This window comes from Macaca fascicularis, chromosome 17 (assembly GCF_037993035.2).
Source record: "Macaca fascicularis isolate 582-1 chromosome 17, T2T-MFA8v1.1".
Taxonomy (NCBI): domain Eukaryota; kingdom Metazoa; phylum Chordata; class Mammalia; order Primates; family Cercopithecidae; genus Macaca; species Macaca fascicularis.
In genome coordinates this window covers 9,272,964-9,293,975 of record NC_088391.1, presented here as the reverse complement: position 1 = coordinate 9,293,975, position 21,012 = coordinate 9,272,964, and the positions used below count along the sequence as shown (strand labels likewise).

Sequence of the window (21,012 nt, the reverse complement as noted above, 5' to 3'; positions counted from 1 at the left end):
CCTATTGGATGTAAAGTATGAAGGAGAGGAGGGAGAGAGCTGACGATCACTCCCTGATCAGGTATCAGCTTATTCTGTGAATTGTGGCATGTCAATAACGGAGCCACCAATTTGTGGCTGAACTTTTAAATCACCCCGCCATCCCCATCTCCCTTTCCTTATTTTGTGAATAATCGTCTGCAAGTTATAACCGAAATGGCTTTCCCACTAGAGGCTCCATTTTCCAATCTCCTTGGAACTTCGTGCAGGCACGTGACTCCGCTTGGGTCTAAGCAATGCGAAGAAGTGACATGTGCAACTTCTGGGTCATATGGGGAAACTTCTGGCCCTTTACTTTCTCTTTCTCTTTCCCTTAGGCTGAAATATGCCCTTTGTGGGCATCACTCTCAGCCATCCACGAGGACAGCAACCTAGGGATGGTGGCGATGAGTCCCTGATGCCCTTCTTGCAGCAGAGAAGCACGGCCACCCCTAGGCCTCTTAACTTTAGACTATTACATGAGAGTGAAACATCCCTCTGTATCATTTATTTCATTGTGTTTGGGGGTCTCTGTTGTAGAAGCTTAGTTTGCACTTGAACTAACATAGGCATATAGGAGGAAAAGCAGGGATTGGTTTTATTCTGTTTTCCTTTGAGGTGGGGAGTGTGCAGTGGGTGGAAATAAAGCTGTTTTGACTATGGAGAGTTGTCGTGCCTGTGGTTCACCAAGAGGTGAGCTCACAAGAGAGAGATTAAGGCTAGAGATTAGGAGACAGTGGTTTATAGGCGGTAGTTAAAGTTGTTAGGGGTAGACGAGATCATCAGAGAGATCATGGAAAGTGAAGGCCCAAGACAGTATCTAGGACAAATATTTTAAGGAAAAAGCACTTACCTCATTTTATGTTACAATCTTTTGCTGGCATGCATGTTTTCTCACCTGATTATAAATTCTTTGGGTCCCTGAATTAAAACCCCTAGAATACTTTCATGCGGAACAGACATTCAAAATTATCTTAAGAACAGCACTTTTAAAATACTTTATGTCTTGGCAATAGATTTGCTTTCTATTTTTCCATTTCACGACTGTAGACTTAGGCCATTCCGAGTCAGTCTTTAAGTGCTGAGATACAGAAAACAGGTCACAAGCACAAAGGAGTGAGGTGGGCCAGGTGGGACATGTGGCAAGCATGAGACAGCCCAAGGGCTTGGGTGAAGACAGCAGGTGCCATTCAATAAGAAGACACATAGCACTACAGAAAATGGGCCATAGACGCTTCACAAAAGAAGATACACAGATAGCCAGTTGCCACATAAAATGTGCTCAACATCATTAGCGATCCGAGAAATGCAAGTCAAAACCACCATGCGATACTTTTTCACACTTACTAGAATGGCTAAAACAACAACAACAACAACAAAATTACGGACAAATGTTGGCAAGAATGTAGAGGGACTGGAGCCCTCCAAGATTGTTGGGGATGGTGCAAAATGGTGCAACCATTTTTGAAAACTGTTTGGTATTTTCTCCTAATGTTAAACTCACATCTAACCTATGACCAGCAATTCTATACGTAGGGATTTACCTGAGAGAAATGAGAACGTGTATGTCCACAAAAGGCTTGTAATAAGGATATTCATAACAGCCTTATTTATAACAGCAAGACAGTGGCAACAACCCAAATGTCTACCAGCAATGCATAAATGCATTGTGGTATATAGTTACTCATGCAAATGGAATGCTAGTCAACAATAAAAAGGAGCAAACCACAGATACACTCAACACTGTGGATTAATCTCTTATGTGGAGCAAAAGCAGCCAGACACAGAAGAATACACACTATTCATTCTACTCATATGAAATCTAAGAACAGGTAAAACTAATGTATGGCGATAGAAATCAGAAAGGGGTTGCTTTGGAGGAAGGGGGGCTTGGCTGGAAAGAGGCATGAGGGAACTTTCTGGAGCAATGTAAGTATCCTATTTCTTGTTTTGGGTGGTGATTACACAGATGTATTCATAGTCCAAACTTCTCAAACCGAACATTTAAAAAATAAACTAAAAACAACAAAAAGAATAGTCTTTTTTTTTTTTCTGAGACGGAGTGACGCTCTGTCGCCCAGGCTGGAGTGCAGTGGCATCATCTTGGCTCACTGCAAGCTCCGCCTCCCGGGTTCATGCCATTCTCCTGCCTCAGCCTCCCAAGTAGCTAGGACTACAGGCCTACCACCACGCTTGGCTATTTTTTTTTTTTTTTTTTTTTTTTTTGTATTTTTAGTAGAGACAGGGTTTCACTGTGTTAGCCAGGATGGTCTCAATCTCCAGACCTCATGATCCGCCCGCCATGGCCTCCCAAAGTGCTGGGATTACAGGCATGAGCTACCGCGCCTGGCCTAGTCTTTTATATTTATCCACATGGTTACCATTTTGACCATCTTAATTCTTTCCTATACATCTAAGTTTCCATCAGTTTTAAAGGATATTTTCTCTAGACATAGAATTCTGGCTGACAGTTTTTTTTTTCTTTCAGCATTTAATACAAATGTCATTCCACTGCCTTCTGGGCTCTGTTCATTTCTGACAAGGCTAACCGTCATTTACATCCTTGTTCCCCTAAATGTAATGCATGTCTTCACTAAGCGCTTTTTAATATTTCCTCTTTATGTCTGATTTTCAGCAGTTTGGCTCGGATGTGCTTAGGTGTGGCTTTCTTTGCATTTATCCTTCTTGGGGTTCACTTAGCTTCTTGGGTGTTCAGGTTGCTCTTTTAAAATCAAACTCAGGATATTTCTGCCCATTATTTCTTCCATTTTTTCCCTTCAATCTCCTCTCTCTTGTCCTTCTGAAAACTCAATTACACATCTGTTAGACCTGGGTGCTATAGTCCCACAGATCACTGCTACTGCCCTTTTTTTTTTTCTCTCTCTCTCTTTTCTTCTGATCGGCTAATTATCTGTTGATCTATCTTCAATTCACTGACTCTTTTTTCTGTAGTCTCCAGTCTGCTTAAAAGCCCATCGGTGAATGATTTATTTCAGAGGTTCTGTTTTTGGTTCTAACATTTCCATTTGGTTCTTTTATAATAGTTTTTATTTCTCTGTTGTGCTCCTCTATCTGTTTACTCATTACATTCCTCTTTTTGTAGAAGTGCTAGAACGTGTTTATAATAGCTTTTACATTTTCGTATCTGCTAATTCCAACATCTGGGGCATTTCAATATCGATTTCTTTCTTTTTTTTTACACAACTTTATTTTTATTTTTATTTTGAGACAGGGTCTTGCTCTGTTGCCCAGACTGGAGTACAGTGGTGTGATCACGGCTCACTGCAACCTCCACTTTCTGGGCTCTGGCAATCCTTCCACCTCAGCCTCCCAAGCAGCTGGGACTACAGGTGTGCAGCACCATGCCCAGTTAATTTTTGTACTTTTAATAGAGATGGGGTTTTGCCGTGTTGCGGAGGTTGGTCTCGAACTCCTGAACTCAAGCAATTCACCTGCCTTGGCCCCTCAAAGTGCTGGGATTTCAGGTGTGAGCTAACATACCTGACCCTCAATACCCATTTCTATTGACTACTTGTTTCCTTGATGATAGGCCTCGCGTCTTTGTATGTCTATTTTTGTTCATGCTCAACACTGTGGATGAGGTAGTGCAGGGAGTCTGTACGACACTGTCTTCCTTTAATGGGCATTGAGTGTGTTGTTCTGGCAGACAGTTCACTTACTGGATCCCTTTGATTCTGTCACACATGGTTTTATTCATCTTTCGTGCTAGAGAGACACTTGTTCTAGATAACAGTCATTCTACAGACCGGCCTTTCTCAGGTCTCAACTGATTGCTCACAGTACTTGGTGAGAATCTTCCCCCCGACTGGGCTGGAATTCCCGTATTTCCCAGCACTGCACAACGGGTGGAACCTCCACTCAGCACTCAGACCTGCCCTCAGCTGCCCTCTGCAGGCCTTCTGAATATGTGCAGCCTACCCTTCACCTAAGATCACATGGGAACCCCCCGCCATGTAATCCCTGGGGCCCTGCTCTGCTCAGCTTACTCCTGTCCAGTGCTCACCCCACTAGTAGCTAGTGGAATTCCTAGTCACTTCAATTGCCCTGTACTCTCGTGTTTACCTCTTCAGCCCAGCAAGATGGCGGCCACAACCTGCACACCTCCCGCGCCCAGGTTTGGTGAGCGGCCCCAGGCAGTAAGCTGGGGCTAACAGGGGACTGATTCATTTCATGCGCTTCCCTTTTTCCAAGGATTAAGGCTAAGGTGTCAACTGTGCAGTGCTTAGAAACAGTTGCCTCATGTTTCGTCTGTTTTATAGCTGCGTATCGGTGGTTATCACAGTCAGTACCAGTTATGCTATTACGGCTAGAAGCAGAAGACAGGGCATGAATAGTTGAGAAAAGCTTCCGGTGATTCTAATAGGATTCTGTCTCCTCCTATGGGGATGTCTAAACACTGAGGATCTAGAAAAGAAATCATTATGCAGATAGCTCCTCAGGGATATCGTGGCAAGATGCCATTGGTATTGATAGAGCACACGACTGACTTTGATCCACTGAGCAGCCACTGATTACAATTTTGCCTTTCTAAAATTGATCAAGTGTAGGGAAGAATCATTTGTTCACTGACTCCTACGTTTCCTTAAAGCTCAGCAGTTTCCTTGCTACGGCCTTTCCTGGACCCCTGACTGGGTAACAACCCTCCTCTAAACTCCCAGACCACTACCACCTTGCTCCCAGGTAGGTCTGCCTATAAAGAGACGTATTTCTCATTGTAAATTAATACATTGGTAATTTGGTTTTCTAGATCATGCTCCAGTAAACTGAGTTAAAAGTATTTCCCTGAAAGTCAGAACCATTCCTGGTGTACTAACAAGGAAAATTTAAAAAGCTGGACCACAGGGAGTCCACTAACATAAGCACCTGCACTTAGCTGCCAGCCTGGGCTCTCCAGATGACACCTCACCTGGAATCATCTTTCTGACTGGCTAAACTCTGACCATGTTCTTCATCAGGACCTTTGTAAATAGAAAACAGCTGTGTTGAAGAGCCCTGGATCTTCATCAGATTCATACTGAAACTTAGGTTTCAGTAGCAGTGACCTAGTTAGGTCTTTACATGATTACTTGCAATGCAGAATTGGTCAAGTTATCATCTTGTTCAACAGAATTAACTTTCTTTGGCTGAAAAAGTGCAATTCTTATCAAAAAGAGACTTGACCACTATATAAACATACACTGCAATTTATATATTTGTTCAAATCATCTGCCAAATTAAGCAAATAGACTGACAGTACATTTAATACCTAACCATGGCCCTGGTGGTATCAGTGGTTCTTTGAGTGAATCAGGCTAATTCATAATGGCTTAGACATGACCAAAAAAAAAAAAAACAAATGTTAAAAAATCTGCCAAGAATCATTTGAGCCTCATATCCCAGACACCGGCCCTGCTTTTTATGCAAGCAATAGTAAGTCTCATAAACACAAACTCATTTCCTCTACTCCTCCTGCTTAGAGACAGCCATATAGAAACAACTGTCTTCACTGTTTTTCCTGTTTCCCAGTAGAGAGATTAAGTCAATGTTGTCATTAATGCTGTCTCTGAAACTGATCAAGTGTACAGAAGAATCACTTGTTCACCGACTCCTACATTTCCTTGAAGCTGTTTTTCTCCTACCTCCTTTTCTGGACCCCTGACTGGGTTACAAACCCTCCTCTAAACTCCCAGACCACCAGCACCTTGCTCCCTACACTGGATATGAATGACCTGCTATGTGTCTGTCTCTCCAATACACAGGCATTTCAGGAGTGCAGAGCCCTGGTCACATCTTTCTTTTCCTCCTGGCACAGCAAAGAGTACATCTGTGTTGAATAAAGTTTATAAAATGAAGCAGCTGAATTCCCCACATTCATCGTGCTAATCCCTGGGCCAGAGGCTTAACATACCCTGAAAAATAAGAGGAGGTCCCTGTTCACGAGAAACTCAACTGAGTCGATTATGTTTGCATAATTTGCATGTGATTGTCTGTAATTTACAACATATATTTTGCAAATGCTCTTCAGCCATTTCCAGGTTAAATCTATAACACGTTACGTCTTTTTCTTGCTATTTATTATCTTCTCTCAGACACCAATTTAGATCTTACAAAGCGAAGGCAGCCTGATATGGTTATGGTGGGAAGAGATAAGGATGCAGCTCTGTTCTTCTTAATAGGTATGTGATTTGGGGTTTGCTTCTATTCTGTATAGCCATGATATATTTACTGTGAAATTGATGGCGGTATTATCTCCCTTGCCTATCTCCTACTGTTGTTGTCAGGATCAAATGCAGTAATGTGTGAAAGAGCTTTGTAAACTATATACCACTATTCAAATATTAGATTTACGGAGTCCTAAACCAGTGGAGGCAGCTGACTCTGTTTCCGGAAGCTGCTTGTCCCCAGGGTGATTTAGGGGTTGCCCTTGGTATTGGAGCTATTCTAGCCAGTCAGTTCAGGTTAGTTAAAGATTAAACTCACAGATTTAAAAATATTAACATTAGCAGGCACAGTGGCTCACATCTGTAATCCCAGCACTTTGGAAGGCCGAGGCAGGACAATCATTTCAGTCCAGGAGTTCGAGACCAGCCTGGGCAACGCAGTGAGACCCCGTCTCTACAAAATATATATATACACATATATCTACTATATATATATACACACAGTTGGGTGTGGTAGCATACACCTGTAGTCCCAGCTACTCTGGAGGCTGAGGCAGGAGGATCACTTGAGCCCAGGAGTTACAACTGCATGTCTGCACTCCAGCCTAGGTGACAGAGCAAGACTCTGTCTCAAAAACAATAATAACATATATCAGAAAAAAGTTATCTTTATCTTTATTCATAAAAGAGTAAACATTTTAAAGGGTTACAAAACAAACACCTCCACATAAAATAACCAGAAAGTGTTAGGCATATAGATGTAAAATAATTTTATAAATATCAAAAAATACGTTGCTGCCAACTGGAATGAATCATTTTCTCAAAGTGTAGCAGTTTTGTGAAATTGTAGCTGATAATGTATTTTCCATGGCAACCAACCCTAGTCTCTGGTACATTTAAGGGAGTTTGCAGTATTGATATTACTGTGCATGGGTAAGCACCTGTTTGGGATAGAAACTAAAATGACTTTAGAAAATTACATTTACTGGAATAAAATCTAATCATGGCAGTTGACATCACTGGTCTGAAATTTTCCCCGCTTAGAACTGATATTATTTTCTTATAACAGGGGCCTAGTCATGCTGAGTGGTCCATTGTGCAAACAAATCAGTAATTTTATCTGAAGCTATATTGTCACTCGCAAATTTCTGACAGTAGTCCGGGCATGCAGGCTCATGCCTATAATCCCAGCACTTTGTGAGGCTGAGGTGGGCAGATCACCTGAGGTCAGGAGTTTGGGACCAGCTTGGCCAATATGGTGAAACCCCGTCTCTACTAAAAATACAAAAAAAATAGCTGGGTGTGGTGGCACACACCTCTAATCCCAGCTACTCGGGAGGCTGAGGCAGGAGAACCGCTTGAACCCAGGAGGCAGAGGTTGCAGTGAGCTGAGATTGTGCCACTGCACGCCAGCTTGGGCAACAAGAGTGAAACTCCATTTAAAAAAAAAATTTGGACAGTACACTAAACCTACTAAATCTAAACCTTCTTTCAAATAACACTCCTCACCTCACCATCAGCTTACCTAGGAAAGAGCCTGGTATATATTTTGGGTGCCCCCTAAATTTTGCTGGCAAATTGAATGAGAAGATCCAACTCTGCTAATCAGAGAGAATTTTGCATTCCATAGATTTTGATATGTTGTGTTTTTATTTAATTCGAAATATTTCCTAATTTATCTTGTTTCCTCTTTGACCTATGTGTTATTTGGATGTTGTTTAATTTCCAAATGTTTGCAGATTTTTTTCCAGATATTTTTATGTTACTGATTTATAGACTATATGATAGTCCAAAACATTTTGTATATTTTCAGTTCCTTTATATTTGATGAAGTTTGTTTTATGGCTCAGAATATGGTCTGTGTTGCCAAATGTTTCACATATATTTGAAAAACATGTGTATTCTGTTGTGGAATACACAGAATACACATGTTTGGATGTATAGAATGGATACAGCATTCTATAATGTCAGTAAGGTCAAGTTGGAAGATAGCGTTGTTCAGGTCTTCTACAGAAAATCAGCTGACTGATTTTCTGCCTGCTTGTTCTGTTGTTACTCAGAGTGGAGTGCTGGGGTCTCCAATCATAACTGTAGATTTGTCTATTTCTCCTTTCAGTTCTATCCATTTTTGCTTCAGTGTTTTGAAGCTCTATTGTTTGGCATGTAGGTATTTGGTATCATTATGTCTTTTTAGTAAATCAACCTTTTTGTCATTATGTAATGGTCATCTTCATTCCTAGCAATATTCCTGGGTCTGAAGTCTACTTTGTGTGATATGAATACAGACACTCCAATATTCTTTTGATTGATGTTCACATAGTATATATATTTTTTTCATCCTTTCACTTTTAACTTATTTGTGTCTTTATGTTTGAAGCGGGTTTCTTTTAGGCAGCATGTAGCCAAGTCTTGCTTTTCTTTTTTTATCTAGTCTGACAAACTCTGTCTTTTAGTCGGTGTGCTTAGAACAGATAGTTTTATGAATCAGAAAACGTACATTCTTTTTGTGATCCCAAGGTTGGTTATTTTTTTCTGCTGGTTTCTTGGTTTCTTAATTTTGAGTCAGCTTCTTTAAAGCTGGGTGAGAGAGGAGACAGCAGAATCTAATCTGAAATGTAAGGGAATTAACACATACTGAGCACCCACTATTCTTCCAAACATTCTGCTAGATCCTTTGCCCTCACCTACCTCATACCTACTTACGACAGGACTACTATCCCCATCTAACTGTTGAGGCAATTGAGGACCTATGATATAGGGTGCTAGTCACATTCTCCCCTTCTTCCATAGTAATAACATAATATCTGGGCAAGGTCACCAACAGGAAAAAAAGCACATTTCCCCAGCTCCATTGTGGCTAAATTTGACTTGTGACTTAGTTCTGGCCAAAGAGATGTATAGTCAAGGACACTTCCTGGACACTTTCCCCCAGAGAGAGCAGACCCACTTTCTCTGCTTCTTTGTTCTTTCCTTCTTCCAGCCTGCCACCTGCAATATAGATGTAATGACTGTCACACCAACTGTCACACTGGACCACAGTCGGGAGGGTATCATGGTCCTCCTCCTTGCGGTCATAGGACAGTGGCTGTAAGGAGCCTGGGTCCCCAAGGACGGGGAACAGTACCACAGCTGCTCCTCAGTGCTCACCTTTTGACTCCTATGTAAGAGAGAAATGAACAGCTGCCTTGATTCAGCTACCATTATTTCGGGATTTTGTTACTCATGCCTGAACCCAATCCTAATGGATATAGCCTAGGACCAATTAAATCACACTGTGTTATAATCCATGTTTGGACAGATTTATACTAGCGTCTATCATGGTTTTGCGTAGAAGTCATATGGAGTTAGGAGTAACAACTATTTTATTTTGTTTATCTGATATTTTAATTTACCAAATTAAAAATTGGAAAAAAAAAAAAAAACACTTGGTAGTCAGGGTGCAAATGCTGTGGTGAACTTAGATACTGTATGTGGGAAGAATTTAAGACTTTTCTCCGACACCAGCTGTATGCTGTTAGGAAATCACTTACTCTTTCTGACCCTCAGTTTTCTTATGTATAAAATAAGGATACCAACGCCTACTTTACTGTTTGAATAAATAAAACATGTCATATGGAAGGGCTTGGAGGTACCAAGCACTGTGTAACTAAAAGGGATTATAATCATTAAGACCAGAAGATAATTTTTTTTGATAATCATGAATGGTAAATCATCTCACAAATACCTTCCACTGTATGTGTGTGTATGTGTGGGCTGTTAGTCATAAATGAGAGCATACTGAAAAATGCATGCTAGTCAATAACTTAAGAACATAATAAATAACAATTCAGTGCTCACTGCCACAAACTTAGATTCCTACCACATCTTTATATCAAGCTCTCAAAATTTTTTCTTACATCTTTATTTTATATTATAGAAAACATTCAGGTATTGTTTTGCTATATTTCAATAAACTGACCTTAATCAAAACATAGATTTAACTATTTGGATTTCTGTACAATACCTGAGAAACTCTGCTAGAAAGAGTGCTTTAGGCCAGGCATGGTGGCTCATGCCTGTAATCCCAACACTTTGGGAGGCCGAGGCAGGCAGATCACTTGAGGGCAGGAGTTCGAGACCAGCCTGACAAACATGGCGAAACCCCGCCTCTACTAAAAATACAAAAACTAGCTGGGCATGGTGGCCCGTGCCTGTAATCCTAGCTACTAGGGAGCCTGAGGCATGAGAATCGCTTGAACTCGGGAGACGGAGGTGGCAGTGAGCTGAGATCACACTGCTGCACTCCAGCTTGGGTGAGAGTGAGACTCCGTGTTAACAAAAAAAAAAAAAAAAAAAGAGCATTCTGTTTTTCAACTATATTCCATTTTTAGTATTTTTAAAGTGTTCAGAAAAGATAAAAAAGCAAAGTCCATCTTAAATCTGAAGCCAGCAGGAAGATGAAAACCTGTGGCCTGGCTTGGGTGGGGACACCGAGAACAGAGGCTGTCACAAGCTCTGAAAAGGGCACAGGAGCAGGAGGCAGCTTTGTCCAGCAGTAATGGGGACTGGGGGTAGCTGCAGGTGAACTGGGCAATATCTGGGCAAGGTCACCAAGGGGAAAAAAACACATGTGCCCATCTCCATTGTGGCTAAATTTGCCTTGTGACTTAGTTCTGGCCAATGAAGCCAGCAGCTGGGGTGATTGAGAACTCCAAAGTTAAGAGCCAATTTCACACCACATTCAGATAGTCACAGCTTTGAGCAGCCCCAGGGAAGAGCGTGATGGGAGTTTTGCTGGGGAAGCATCATTGGTTCATGCACATTTCAACAGGCTTTCCAGTCTGGCCGGCAGGGCAGCAGGGTTAGCGAGGGGTGCCAGCCGGAGGGCTCCATTGTATCGCTGCTGCATTGCATGTTTTCTGTCTGGTGGAGTTTGTTTAATTCATATTGATTTTTAAGACTCAGGTTTTCTAATAAGGCAGTCACAGTGTGACTATGATGTCATTTTCTCTCTCAGCTTGGCTAGGGAGAGAACCTTAAACATCCACCTGATGGCAGTAAACAAAACGTGAGGCATACGATCTCGAAAGGAGATAATCCTTTCTGGGGAACAGCATCTTATAAACCGATTTCAGTGCTTACAAATACATCAGTGCTCTTCAGTGATTCAATATTCGACTTTGGAATTTGGAGTGTGGTGTTCCATCAGAAAAATCAAGGGTCATATTTTATTTTCTGGAAAATTTTTAAATGTGATAAAAAATCAAATATTAAATCTATTTCTAGCATCTTTGCTCTTCCTCCCTGGGTGTGGTGCTGGATTCTGGTTTCCTGGGGATCCAAAATGCCCTTTAATCTCCACAACCACCACCACCTGGGGAAGCCTTTTCCAAGGACACACCCAATTCCCCAAAACCCCACAGACAAGAGCCATCACCCATGGAGGGTGAGCTGAGGATGAGATCCTTTATGACCAGCATTTTAAAAAAATAAAAATGGAGGCCACAGTTTATATACCCCAACGCCAACTACCTAGAGCCAGGTAACCGAAACTTAAGTCACCCTGATTTCCCCAAACAGGCAATTATCCTATCCCTAAACAAAACACACAAGTAAGCTTTTGGTCTTTATAAGCATGATTGAATGAAATCAAACCAATCAGCTACAGATGAATCAGCTCAAACAGCTCTATTTGCCTGAAAAAAGAATATATGACAGCCAATCATGAAAAAAGTCAAAATCTTTATGCTCTAGAAATTGTGCTGCAACTGCTGTAAAGTTGAGCCTTAGTAGCAGTTTTTGGTTTGAGGTCTCCCAGTTCATGACGTATACTTTCATATGCATCATATATTCCTAAAATTCTAACTTGATCTGATTTCATTTTTGACACCAGAGTGCCCTGTCTCCAAGGAAACATATGTTGAGTATCCCTTATCTGAAATGCTTGGTACCAAAAGCATTTCACATTTCAGATTTTCTTTTTTTTATTTTGGAATATTTGCATTATACTTACTAGTTGAGCATCCCTAATTTAAAAATCTGAAATCCGAAAGCATCCACTCAGCATTTCTTTTGAGCATCAGGTCGGTGCTCAAAAGGTTTTGGATTTTGGAGCATCTCAGATTTTGGATTTTTGAACTATGGATAATAAACATGTACAATGTAACACAAATATGAGCAAATTCAGCCACTCCATAGGGATTGTACTCTTGAACCACAAAAGGCTCCGTCGTAAACTATACCCTGATACATACTTGGATATTATGTGTCTCTTCTCATTTGTGTGTATGTTTGTGTGCATGAGAGGGAGAGAGAGAAGATTTAATTTCCTCTTTATAAGACAACCCTAGCAACACAAGATGAAATCCACCATAATCTTTTATCTTGATTTACAGAATAAATATCCAACACATTTTGCATTATAGATACATTTGGGACAAATGTAAAATCCTCCCAAAATTATCAGTCAGTGCTTTTGAGAATATATTCCCAAGAAAATAACAAAAGAGGTAAAAAGTAATTTGCAAACACTATACTTGTTGCATAACAACAAAAATGGTAAAAATCCAAATGCTCAAAGAAAAGGAATGTATTCTAGTTTATCAGCACTACAGAACATTTTATGGCTATGAAATGACAAGTATGAAGACTCTGATACATAGAAAGAGAAACAGGGAAACACTCATTCTGTCCTTAGGTGTGCAGAATGGGCAATGTCTGCAAATGATCATGGCAACCACTGTTCCAGGGCGGATTTACTGGGGGCAGCAGGTGTTGGTAGGTGCTCCATGGTTGTGCTCTCCTCCCCTGCCCACACGCATCTATTTGCATCTTAGCATATGAGGTCCACAGTAGACAGCACCTCTTTCACAGAATCTCTGGTACTAAGCATCGGGTCAATCTAGCCCACACAGCACCTCTGTGCAATCTGGGGAAAAAGTGTCCCTTCCTCTGAGTGGCAGCAGCCTCATGCCAGGCCACAGGGCTTGGTGGTGGCTGCAGTTGGATGCATTTCAGCCCTGACCCAGAGGGGTGCCCCTTTAAACAGTATAACCTACTGCACCACCCATGGTGACCCTGACCAGCCTGTGTCTGACAAAAAGTAGGTGCTCTAGAAACAGCTGTTGGATGCATGAATGGACTGAGATTAAGGAGAACGAAGTTTTTCCTTTGGTGCTTTTGGCACATGTCCCAGCTTTAGCCAAGATCTTTGAAACAAGTCTGTAGACTGATTTCTAAAATGCAATGGATAGGGTACTGTCACTCTGGTCTGGACTAGCCCTAAACTCCTATGACTTCCCTGTCTGCTCCACACAAGGTGCTCAGAACCTCGCAAAATGAGTGAATCATTCTCCATGACTGTAGGACCGACCTGGTCTGGATGTGGTATAAAATATATTTGGTCCTTCTTCCCAGTTTCTGGCACAAGTCTCTAAAATGCTTGGAGTTTTTCAAGTGGCAGGATTACCTTTTGTGACTCATAATGATCCCCTTTCAATCACACCTGAGTTTATGCTAATGATGACTTAGGGTAGGGTCCCTATTTGACTTTAGGATGGGGCTGGTCACTAGAATGAAGAAGTCATTAGAGGATTGGAACTTTCAGTCCCACCCACCGACTTCCAGGGAGAGGAAGGGAGGCTGGGGATAGAATTATATAAACTTTATAAACTTTTTTATTTTTTTTGAGACAGAGTCTTGCTCTGTCGCCCAGGCTGGAGTGCAGTGACACAATCACAGCTCATTGCAACATCCGCCTCCCAGGTTCAAGCAATTCTCCTGCCTCAGCCTCCCGAGTAGCTGGGATTACAGGTGCCTGCCACCACGCCTGGCCAATTTTTTGTGTGTGTGTTTTTAGTAGAGATGGGGTTTCGCCATGGCCAGGCTGGCCTCGAACTCCTGGCCTCAAGTGATCCACCTGCCTTGGCCAAAATTATATAAACTCTTGAATGTGATTCAACAGGCTTTGGGGTTGGTGAGTATACTAAGGTACAGGGAAGATGGTGCACCCAGAGGGCATGGAAACTCCCCACCTCTCTCCCTGCCAAATACCCTGCTCTATGAATCTTTCTAGTGAATTATCAAATCTAAGGAGGCAGTTGTGGGAACCTCTGAGTTTATAGCAGATTGGACAGAACCTTGGGTGGCCGCTGAGACTTAGGACTGGTTTCTGAGGTGGACATGGTCTTGTGGGACTGAGCTCTCAACCTGGGGGTCTATACTAACACTGGGTCCTTGGTGTCAGAACTGAATGGAATCACTGGACACTCAGCTGATGAGGAAGAATTGGCTGTCAATATGGAGAAACCCTCCATACCCTGGGCATGAGAAAACAGCACTCACTAGGGCATGTTCTCAAGGTTTACTTGTAAATCAATTGCCAGGAAATTCCTACTTAAAGACTACTGGAGATTCTCTTCCAGTGTGTGAGGACACACATCGAGTCTCTGGTAGAGGGCACTAGTCCAACTACGGACCTTCTAGAAGATTCAGTCGTGATACCACCAGAGAGGTCACAAATGGGAAGGTATAAAAGGGCAGTGTCTGCAAATGTACTGGGGATTGCTTTCCATGCCTTGCTCCCCAAAGTCCATCTCACCAGGAGGGTAGCTGACTTGAGAAGACTGAGTTCCCCAGGCAGACGGGCAAAGGCGAAGGAAGGAGGCGGGAGTGAAGGAAAGGGATATCCTTTGCCATTTCTCAGGAGCCAGGCCAGCCTCGGTATAATCTCCAAACAGGTGCAATTTGTCTTTCGCATCTTCCTTTTCTGCGCCTTTCCCCACCCACCTGTGCTGCTCTCCCTTGGCCTGCCTTGCTGCCCAGGGCCCCCCATGATGGGATCCTGCCCTTCCAGGCCTATCCCAATTGATGTACTTCCTGCCTCAACCCTGTCCCTGGCCCAAATCAAACCCCCTGTTCCTTCAGTGTAGTTCATTGAATCTCCAACTTCACTGTACTTAATAAACAGCTGGGGGCTTTAAAAAAAATGGCCTAGGCCTCCTCTTCAAATGTTTTGATTCTGTTGCCTAGGGCATCACTGCAGGTGATTCTAATATGCATCAGGCCTGTGAACACAGACAAAGCTGATTCTGACCAGATGCTAAAGCTTTTTTTTTTTTTTTGAGACAGAATTTTGCTCTTGTCACCCAGGCTGGAGTGCAATGGCACAATCTCGGCTCACTGCCACCTCTGCCTTCTGGGTTCAGGTGATTCTCCTGCCTCAGCCTCCTCAGTAGCTGGGATTACTGGCACCTGCCACCACACCTGGCTAATTTTTTGTATTTTTTTTTTTTTTTTTTTTTAGAGAGATGGGGTTTGACCATGTTGGCCAGGCTGGTCTCAAACTCCCGACCTCAGGTGATCCACCTGCTTCGGCCTCCCAAAGTGCTAGGATTACAGGTGTGAGCCACTGTACTCAGTCCAGATGCTAAAGCTTTCGATTGCATTTATTCACCTCAAAAGTTTGGACAATGGATGGGTACTTATTAACAGATATTGGTGGAATTTAGGCATGAGTTTAATGGATATGAAACAGTTTAAGCAGCAATTTTTAGATTTGGGAGACAGGGCAGCCCTGTTCTGGAATCTGCAATAAATACACCTAACTATTCTGACTTTCTGCACCTTCTTCCCTTCTTCCTTGTCTGAAATCAGAGCCTTAGAAATTCCATGTCCCCCATGTCCCCCCACATCCCTCCACCTCCAGTTCCCATTAGACTCAGCTGATAAGAGCCTTAACTTAGGACAGGGCTGGTGCTAAGGGGAAGGGACTGACCATACTACTCTCTCTGGGCCACCCGTAAGCCAGGTTTGCATGCTCAATGCTCTTCTCCCAAAAAGAGAATACATTGCATGTCAAGACGCCAGAGCTTATGCGCTTTACGGTTGACAACTGATCCCCACATTCCCCTCCGTCTTTGTTCTCTCAATGCAATCTCAGCTGTGAACTGGGTGCTTGCGGCTGAAGTGTGTGCCGGGGATGAAAGCTGGGCCGAAGGAACCAGGCAGTGGTGCTGCCAAGGCCTTCCGCCCTCCCTCTAGTAGCTTTTTCATCTGGCAGATAATTCTGGTTCTATTCTTAGCACTTAGGCAGAAATCAAATAAGACTTAAACCCAAAACCCAATGTAATCCTTGTGCAGTGCCTGCTGCATTTAGAAGCTTCGGGAAAGCACAGAGAGAAGCAGCCTTGCACTTGGCACACCCGGCACCCAACCCAACTGCATCAGGGGACACGGGGCCCTCAGAGCCAAAGCTTGCCCACGGGGAGGGCAGAAGTCTCTCCAGGGAGAAATTCACCCTGGAGTGGAAATTTCCATCTTTTATCTTTGGGTTCAAGGTGCTACACACCGGAGAGTTAAGAGAGTCACCCTGACGGAGAGCTATCCGCACTATCTTCTTTAACTGACTTTCCATGTTATGAAGGGGAACTTGTGGGACACAGAGGTCTACCAGCTCGCCCCACCTGAACCTAAAGCCCATGCTCAGAACTGCCAAGCCTTGGAACCCCCTAGAAACTCGTCTGTTTCATAGAGAAGCATACTCAGGGATTGGCTTCTAGCATTTCAGGGCTACAAGACTTGACAGTCCTCATATAATTCAATGCTTTTCTATCACTCCCTTAACTGAGACTAACATATCTTGCTAAAAGAGGAGGAAAGGCGGCAGGAGCTATACATTACAGGGGGTAACACCGCACACTTTTCTAGCTGAACCATAACTTATCAGCATCTTTCTGTTTCTGAGTCTCTGGAGACCCAACCTTCCTCATGCTCAAGTCTCTCGGCCACTGAGGGCAGGGAAGTGTCCCCAAGCCAGTGGTTTGCAAACTGTGTGCTGAGGCACCCTGGGCCACTGCGGCAAATCACAGGGCGCTGCAGCATTTCTTCCATTAATACTCCCAAGGGAAACACACCGATGCTGCCTCCCTGGGGGATACCATGCGAACTCCTGGTTTGGGGGGTTCAGAGTTTTGACATTAGCTCAACATTAGCTCACACTTCATCCCCTTTGATATCATAACTTTGCAAAGCTGAGGTTTTGGCTGCTGCTATGATAAAAAATATGCAGTGAAAATCAGTGTGAAACAAGATACAAGGATAGCCTTATCCAATCCGATGCCAAGGTCTGAGAAGTTGTGTGGGGCCCAAACACAAGCAAGTCATTGTGGTTCCTTAAGAATAAAACAAAAATATATTGTTTTCTTTCCATTTATGTTCAGTTTTTCAAATGGCCACAAAGTTGTTAGGACATACACACTTAAGTGGCTTAGACCTAACTCCTTAATAAATAGAGCTGCAAGGTATTTATTTGGCCTTGAGACTGTGAAAAAAAAGTTACTGAGACACTGTGTTCACTGTGAATTGAGAATTTTGGAACCTCTACCCTAGGCCTCTGAGCTGTCCCTGCAGTGTCATCAGGGGCCATCTCCAAGGGTCTCTACCTCTACAAGGTGGAAGGCAGATTCCAGTAGGGGACAAGGCAAGATCTCCCAGCTGTCTCCACCTCCACATTCCCTGGGAACTGACCTGAAGGCCAGCAGAGGTGAAACCTGCTCTTTGGCAGCTTCGCTGAGGAGCAGAGGCCTCAGAGTCACCTCCAGCTGAGGGCAGGCCCTAAAGCGGATGGGTGCAGAGGCGGGTCTTTGCAGTTCATCAGTGAGGAAGGAGGAACTCCTTTTTGATAAAGCAGTTTCCATCAGTGTGGAAGGAGGCGGAAGGTCCTTTTAAAGGAACCACGGGAGTCATCGAGGAGGACAGCTCTCGCGTGTGTGTGTGTGCGTGTGTGTGTGTGTGTGTGCATGTGTGTACAATGTGTGCATGCACGGGAGGGCAGCCAATCACATGGGACCCATGGCTCCATGGGTGAACAGTGGTGAGTTCTTCCTTAGAGAAGAACGGAAACAGTCCCTGGCACTGGGCAGGGTCGCCAGTGAGTGTACCAGGAGTTTCCCTTCAGGAAAAAGTGGGGGCCACTCTCAACACTGGTCTTTGAGGCCAGATGTGGGCATCTGGATCATGAGGGGTGGCCACACTGGTGAAGAAACTCAGATGGGGGCACAGAGGCTTCACCCACGGCGGCCTTGGCAATGAGGTCATCACTGGAGCTGTCCCTGTGAATGCTGCTTGGGGTGATACCCAACACACAGAAATTAGGCTCAACCTCCATGAAAACAACAACAATGGCAAAAAGGAAGGATGAGACTTTTCCAGCAGGAGTCTGCGGGGCATGGGGCCGCTTTCGCCCCTCCCGCTCCTCCTTCCAGCCAGGTCAGACATGGCCCTCATGGACCTCAGCTTCCCAGGGCTCCTCACACCCTGCCTTTCCTAGCTGACTCTGTCGGAAGAAGCGTATATCTGGCGTCAAGCCCTGGGCTTCTCCTGGCCGGGGAGAAGGGGTGTCCGGGTGTAGGTGTCCCTGCAGCAGTAGCAGGGTCCTGCTGCTCTGGATCACACACCAGCGAGGCTGGGAAGGGGCCTGTATTTGTTGTTTTCCCACAAGCACCTGCTGTCCTTAGAGAGGAGAAGAGACCACTGCAGACCTACTTTAACGTTAAAAGAAGTCACAGAACTCACAAGGGAGAAAAAGAAAACATTTTAACGAAAGGAGAGGGGAATACAAAGGGTTGGGGAAGGCTATGCTTGGATCTCACTATTCTGTCCACTGCACACCTGAGGGCATGTGGTCCCTGGGGAAGTCCAGCCTTCTGCCTATCTGCATGGCTAGCTACGTGCCAAGGACACCTGAGATTGCTCCAATCCCCTCACGGAGGAAGCCACACCTGCACATGGTGGCCTGTTCCCAGGACCACACTAGATGGAGGAGAAGTGCTCACTGACAAAGACAATAGTGGGCAATGGGAACAGACCATGTGTATTTCAGCTTTGCTGACTGATTCCTGGGGAAAGAGAATAACAGATGGTCAAGAGGGAAAATGGGATCAAGCAATGAGAACATGGCAAATATCTGGTCCTGTCCTTGACCTACAGTGAAAGCCACATCCCCAGGGTTTGGGGATCATTTTATTTATAAGGTCTCTACGGTCCAGACTGAACCAAACCATTTCATCAGCCAAAGATTAGAAATTTCAACATGAACTCTCACATTTTTAATCCAACCAGATTTGTGTTTTTGACCTTGTTCTAGATCACAGAGTATTTCACAACAGGGTAGACAGTGGCAGGAAGCCATGGAACATCTGCGTCTTACAGACAGCACCCCATTTTATCAGAGGGGACCCAGATGGATCAATGCAGACTGGTGTATGAGCTGCCGTCTGCAAATAGCAGAGTCAAGGACTGATGAGTTCCACTGTGAACTGTTAGGAAGCTGTCTTTATAACAGCAGAGACGTGAAAATTATGGTTCCCTGCTAAGGCCGCAGCAGCCCACCACTGCGCTAGGCAAGATACTTCATTCATCTAGGCAGGTTTGCACTGGCTTATTACAGGAGGTGTAATTGCTTTTGTTACACATTCATAGGAATCAGGAAAAGACATTCTTTATGCTCCTCATTTTCAATGCCCTACTTACCAACTTCATCCCTGATGTTTGCAAGTTCGATTGACAGCTCTTTTTCTTTCACAAGGGCACTTTCACTCTGAAAAAACAAAACGGATACCGAGAGTCCCCTAGTTTTATGCTAGATAAGCACTTTCACATGATTAATTAATGAATCGTATTAAGCAAATATTTATAAGTCTAGTCCTTAAGGAGATAATTTTCACATTATACAAGCATATAAAAACTTACAAAGTCAAGTCTGACTCATTCATTTGTATCCCATTCAAATGGCAAAGCTAGCATTATAATATTAATAACACCCGTGGTTGTGCTTTTGTCTGGATTACACTCTTGTATATCATCCTGCAATAATTCTTTGCATATTTATGTCCCATGCAATCTATTGCCATATATTATTATACAGTGTTTATTATTATCACTACTATGAGATTTCCAACCATTAAAAAAGTCTGTGCCATATTTCTCTGAGGGCCAAATGCTTGTTTTACCAACTGTTTTTTACACTTACCCTTTTGTCCATACATGATTAGCTACTTAATCAATAATAAAGATCAGGACAGAAGGCTTAGCATGAAACACTTCTCTTTGTAATATGACCAACAACATTTAAGGTTTCCAAGTTTTTTGTTCCACTGTCAGCATCAATAGATGCAAAAAGAGGAAATCTCAAGCTTGAAATACCATTTAGTGCAAAAAATGCCACATATAACTAAATGACTGCTAAGTTGTTTTCAAATCAAAGTAGGGAAGTAGTTGAAGATATGCTGAATTTGTAATCTGCATTATTGAGTCACCATAAACAGCATATTATGATTTTATTACTCACAATTACCAGAAAAGATGAGCTACATAAATTCTCTTCAAGTTTGAGATACCAAAAATACAGGCCTTCAAAGAAAGTCTCTGTCATTCTGTAGCATAGACTCTCAAAGCAAACTGATTTCCAGAGAGGGAATTTTGAGTAACGTGTGGACCAAATACCTAGCGTGAATATCATCGGGGCCTTGAGAATGTTTTTTCTTCCTTAATAACCATTGCCGTTGGTTTCAGCACCTCTGAAGGACGTGTGCGGAATGTGACCACACCGTTCTCACAATATTGTTTCCGGTGTGCTGTTCTGAGACGCGGGTAACAAGTGTGCTGCTTTGGGTTGGTGGGAGGGTCTCGGGTTATCCAGAGGGCATTTGCTAAGCTGTGTCATAATATTCATCATGTCAAAAATAAAACCCTATTTTCATAATACACTGAGAGCTATTTTCATCACAGGAGTCAAAAATTATTAGCTACTAGTTTCCTTAAGAAAATGTAGCAATAGATCTGTCCCTGAGGGAAA

The 21,012-nt window shown here is 43.2% G+C and overlaps 1 protein-coding gene and 1 long non-coding RNA gene across 5 annotated transcripts in view; one reads left to right on the top strand and one right to left on the bottom strand.

Moving 5' to 3' along the window:
- MTUS2 (microtubule associated scaffold protein 2) overlaps positions 1-21,012 on the bottom strand; it is a 429,948-nt gene that overhangs the window by 47,998 nt on the left and 360,938 nt on the right. For 3 of the 4 annotated variants that reach the window (XM_045377128.3, XM_045377130.3, XM_005585564.5), the window contains one exon: positions 19,689-19,755. The exons of the other annotated variant lie outside the window; for it this stretch is intronic. In XM_045377128.3, coding sequence (XP_045233063.2) covers positions 19,689-19,755 — 67 coding nt within the window. The remainder of the gene's footprint in view (positions 1-19,688; positions 19,756-21,012) is intronic. 4 annotated transcript variants of the gene reach the window in all.
- LOC123569803 (uncharacterized) lies at positions 1,768-20,862 on the top strand. The gene is made up of 4 exons (XR_006693598.3): positions 1,768-1,850; positions 4,628-4,719; positions 6,108-6,194; positions 20,730-20,862. It is a non-coding gene; the product is annotated as an uncharacterized lncRNA (long non-coding RNA).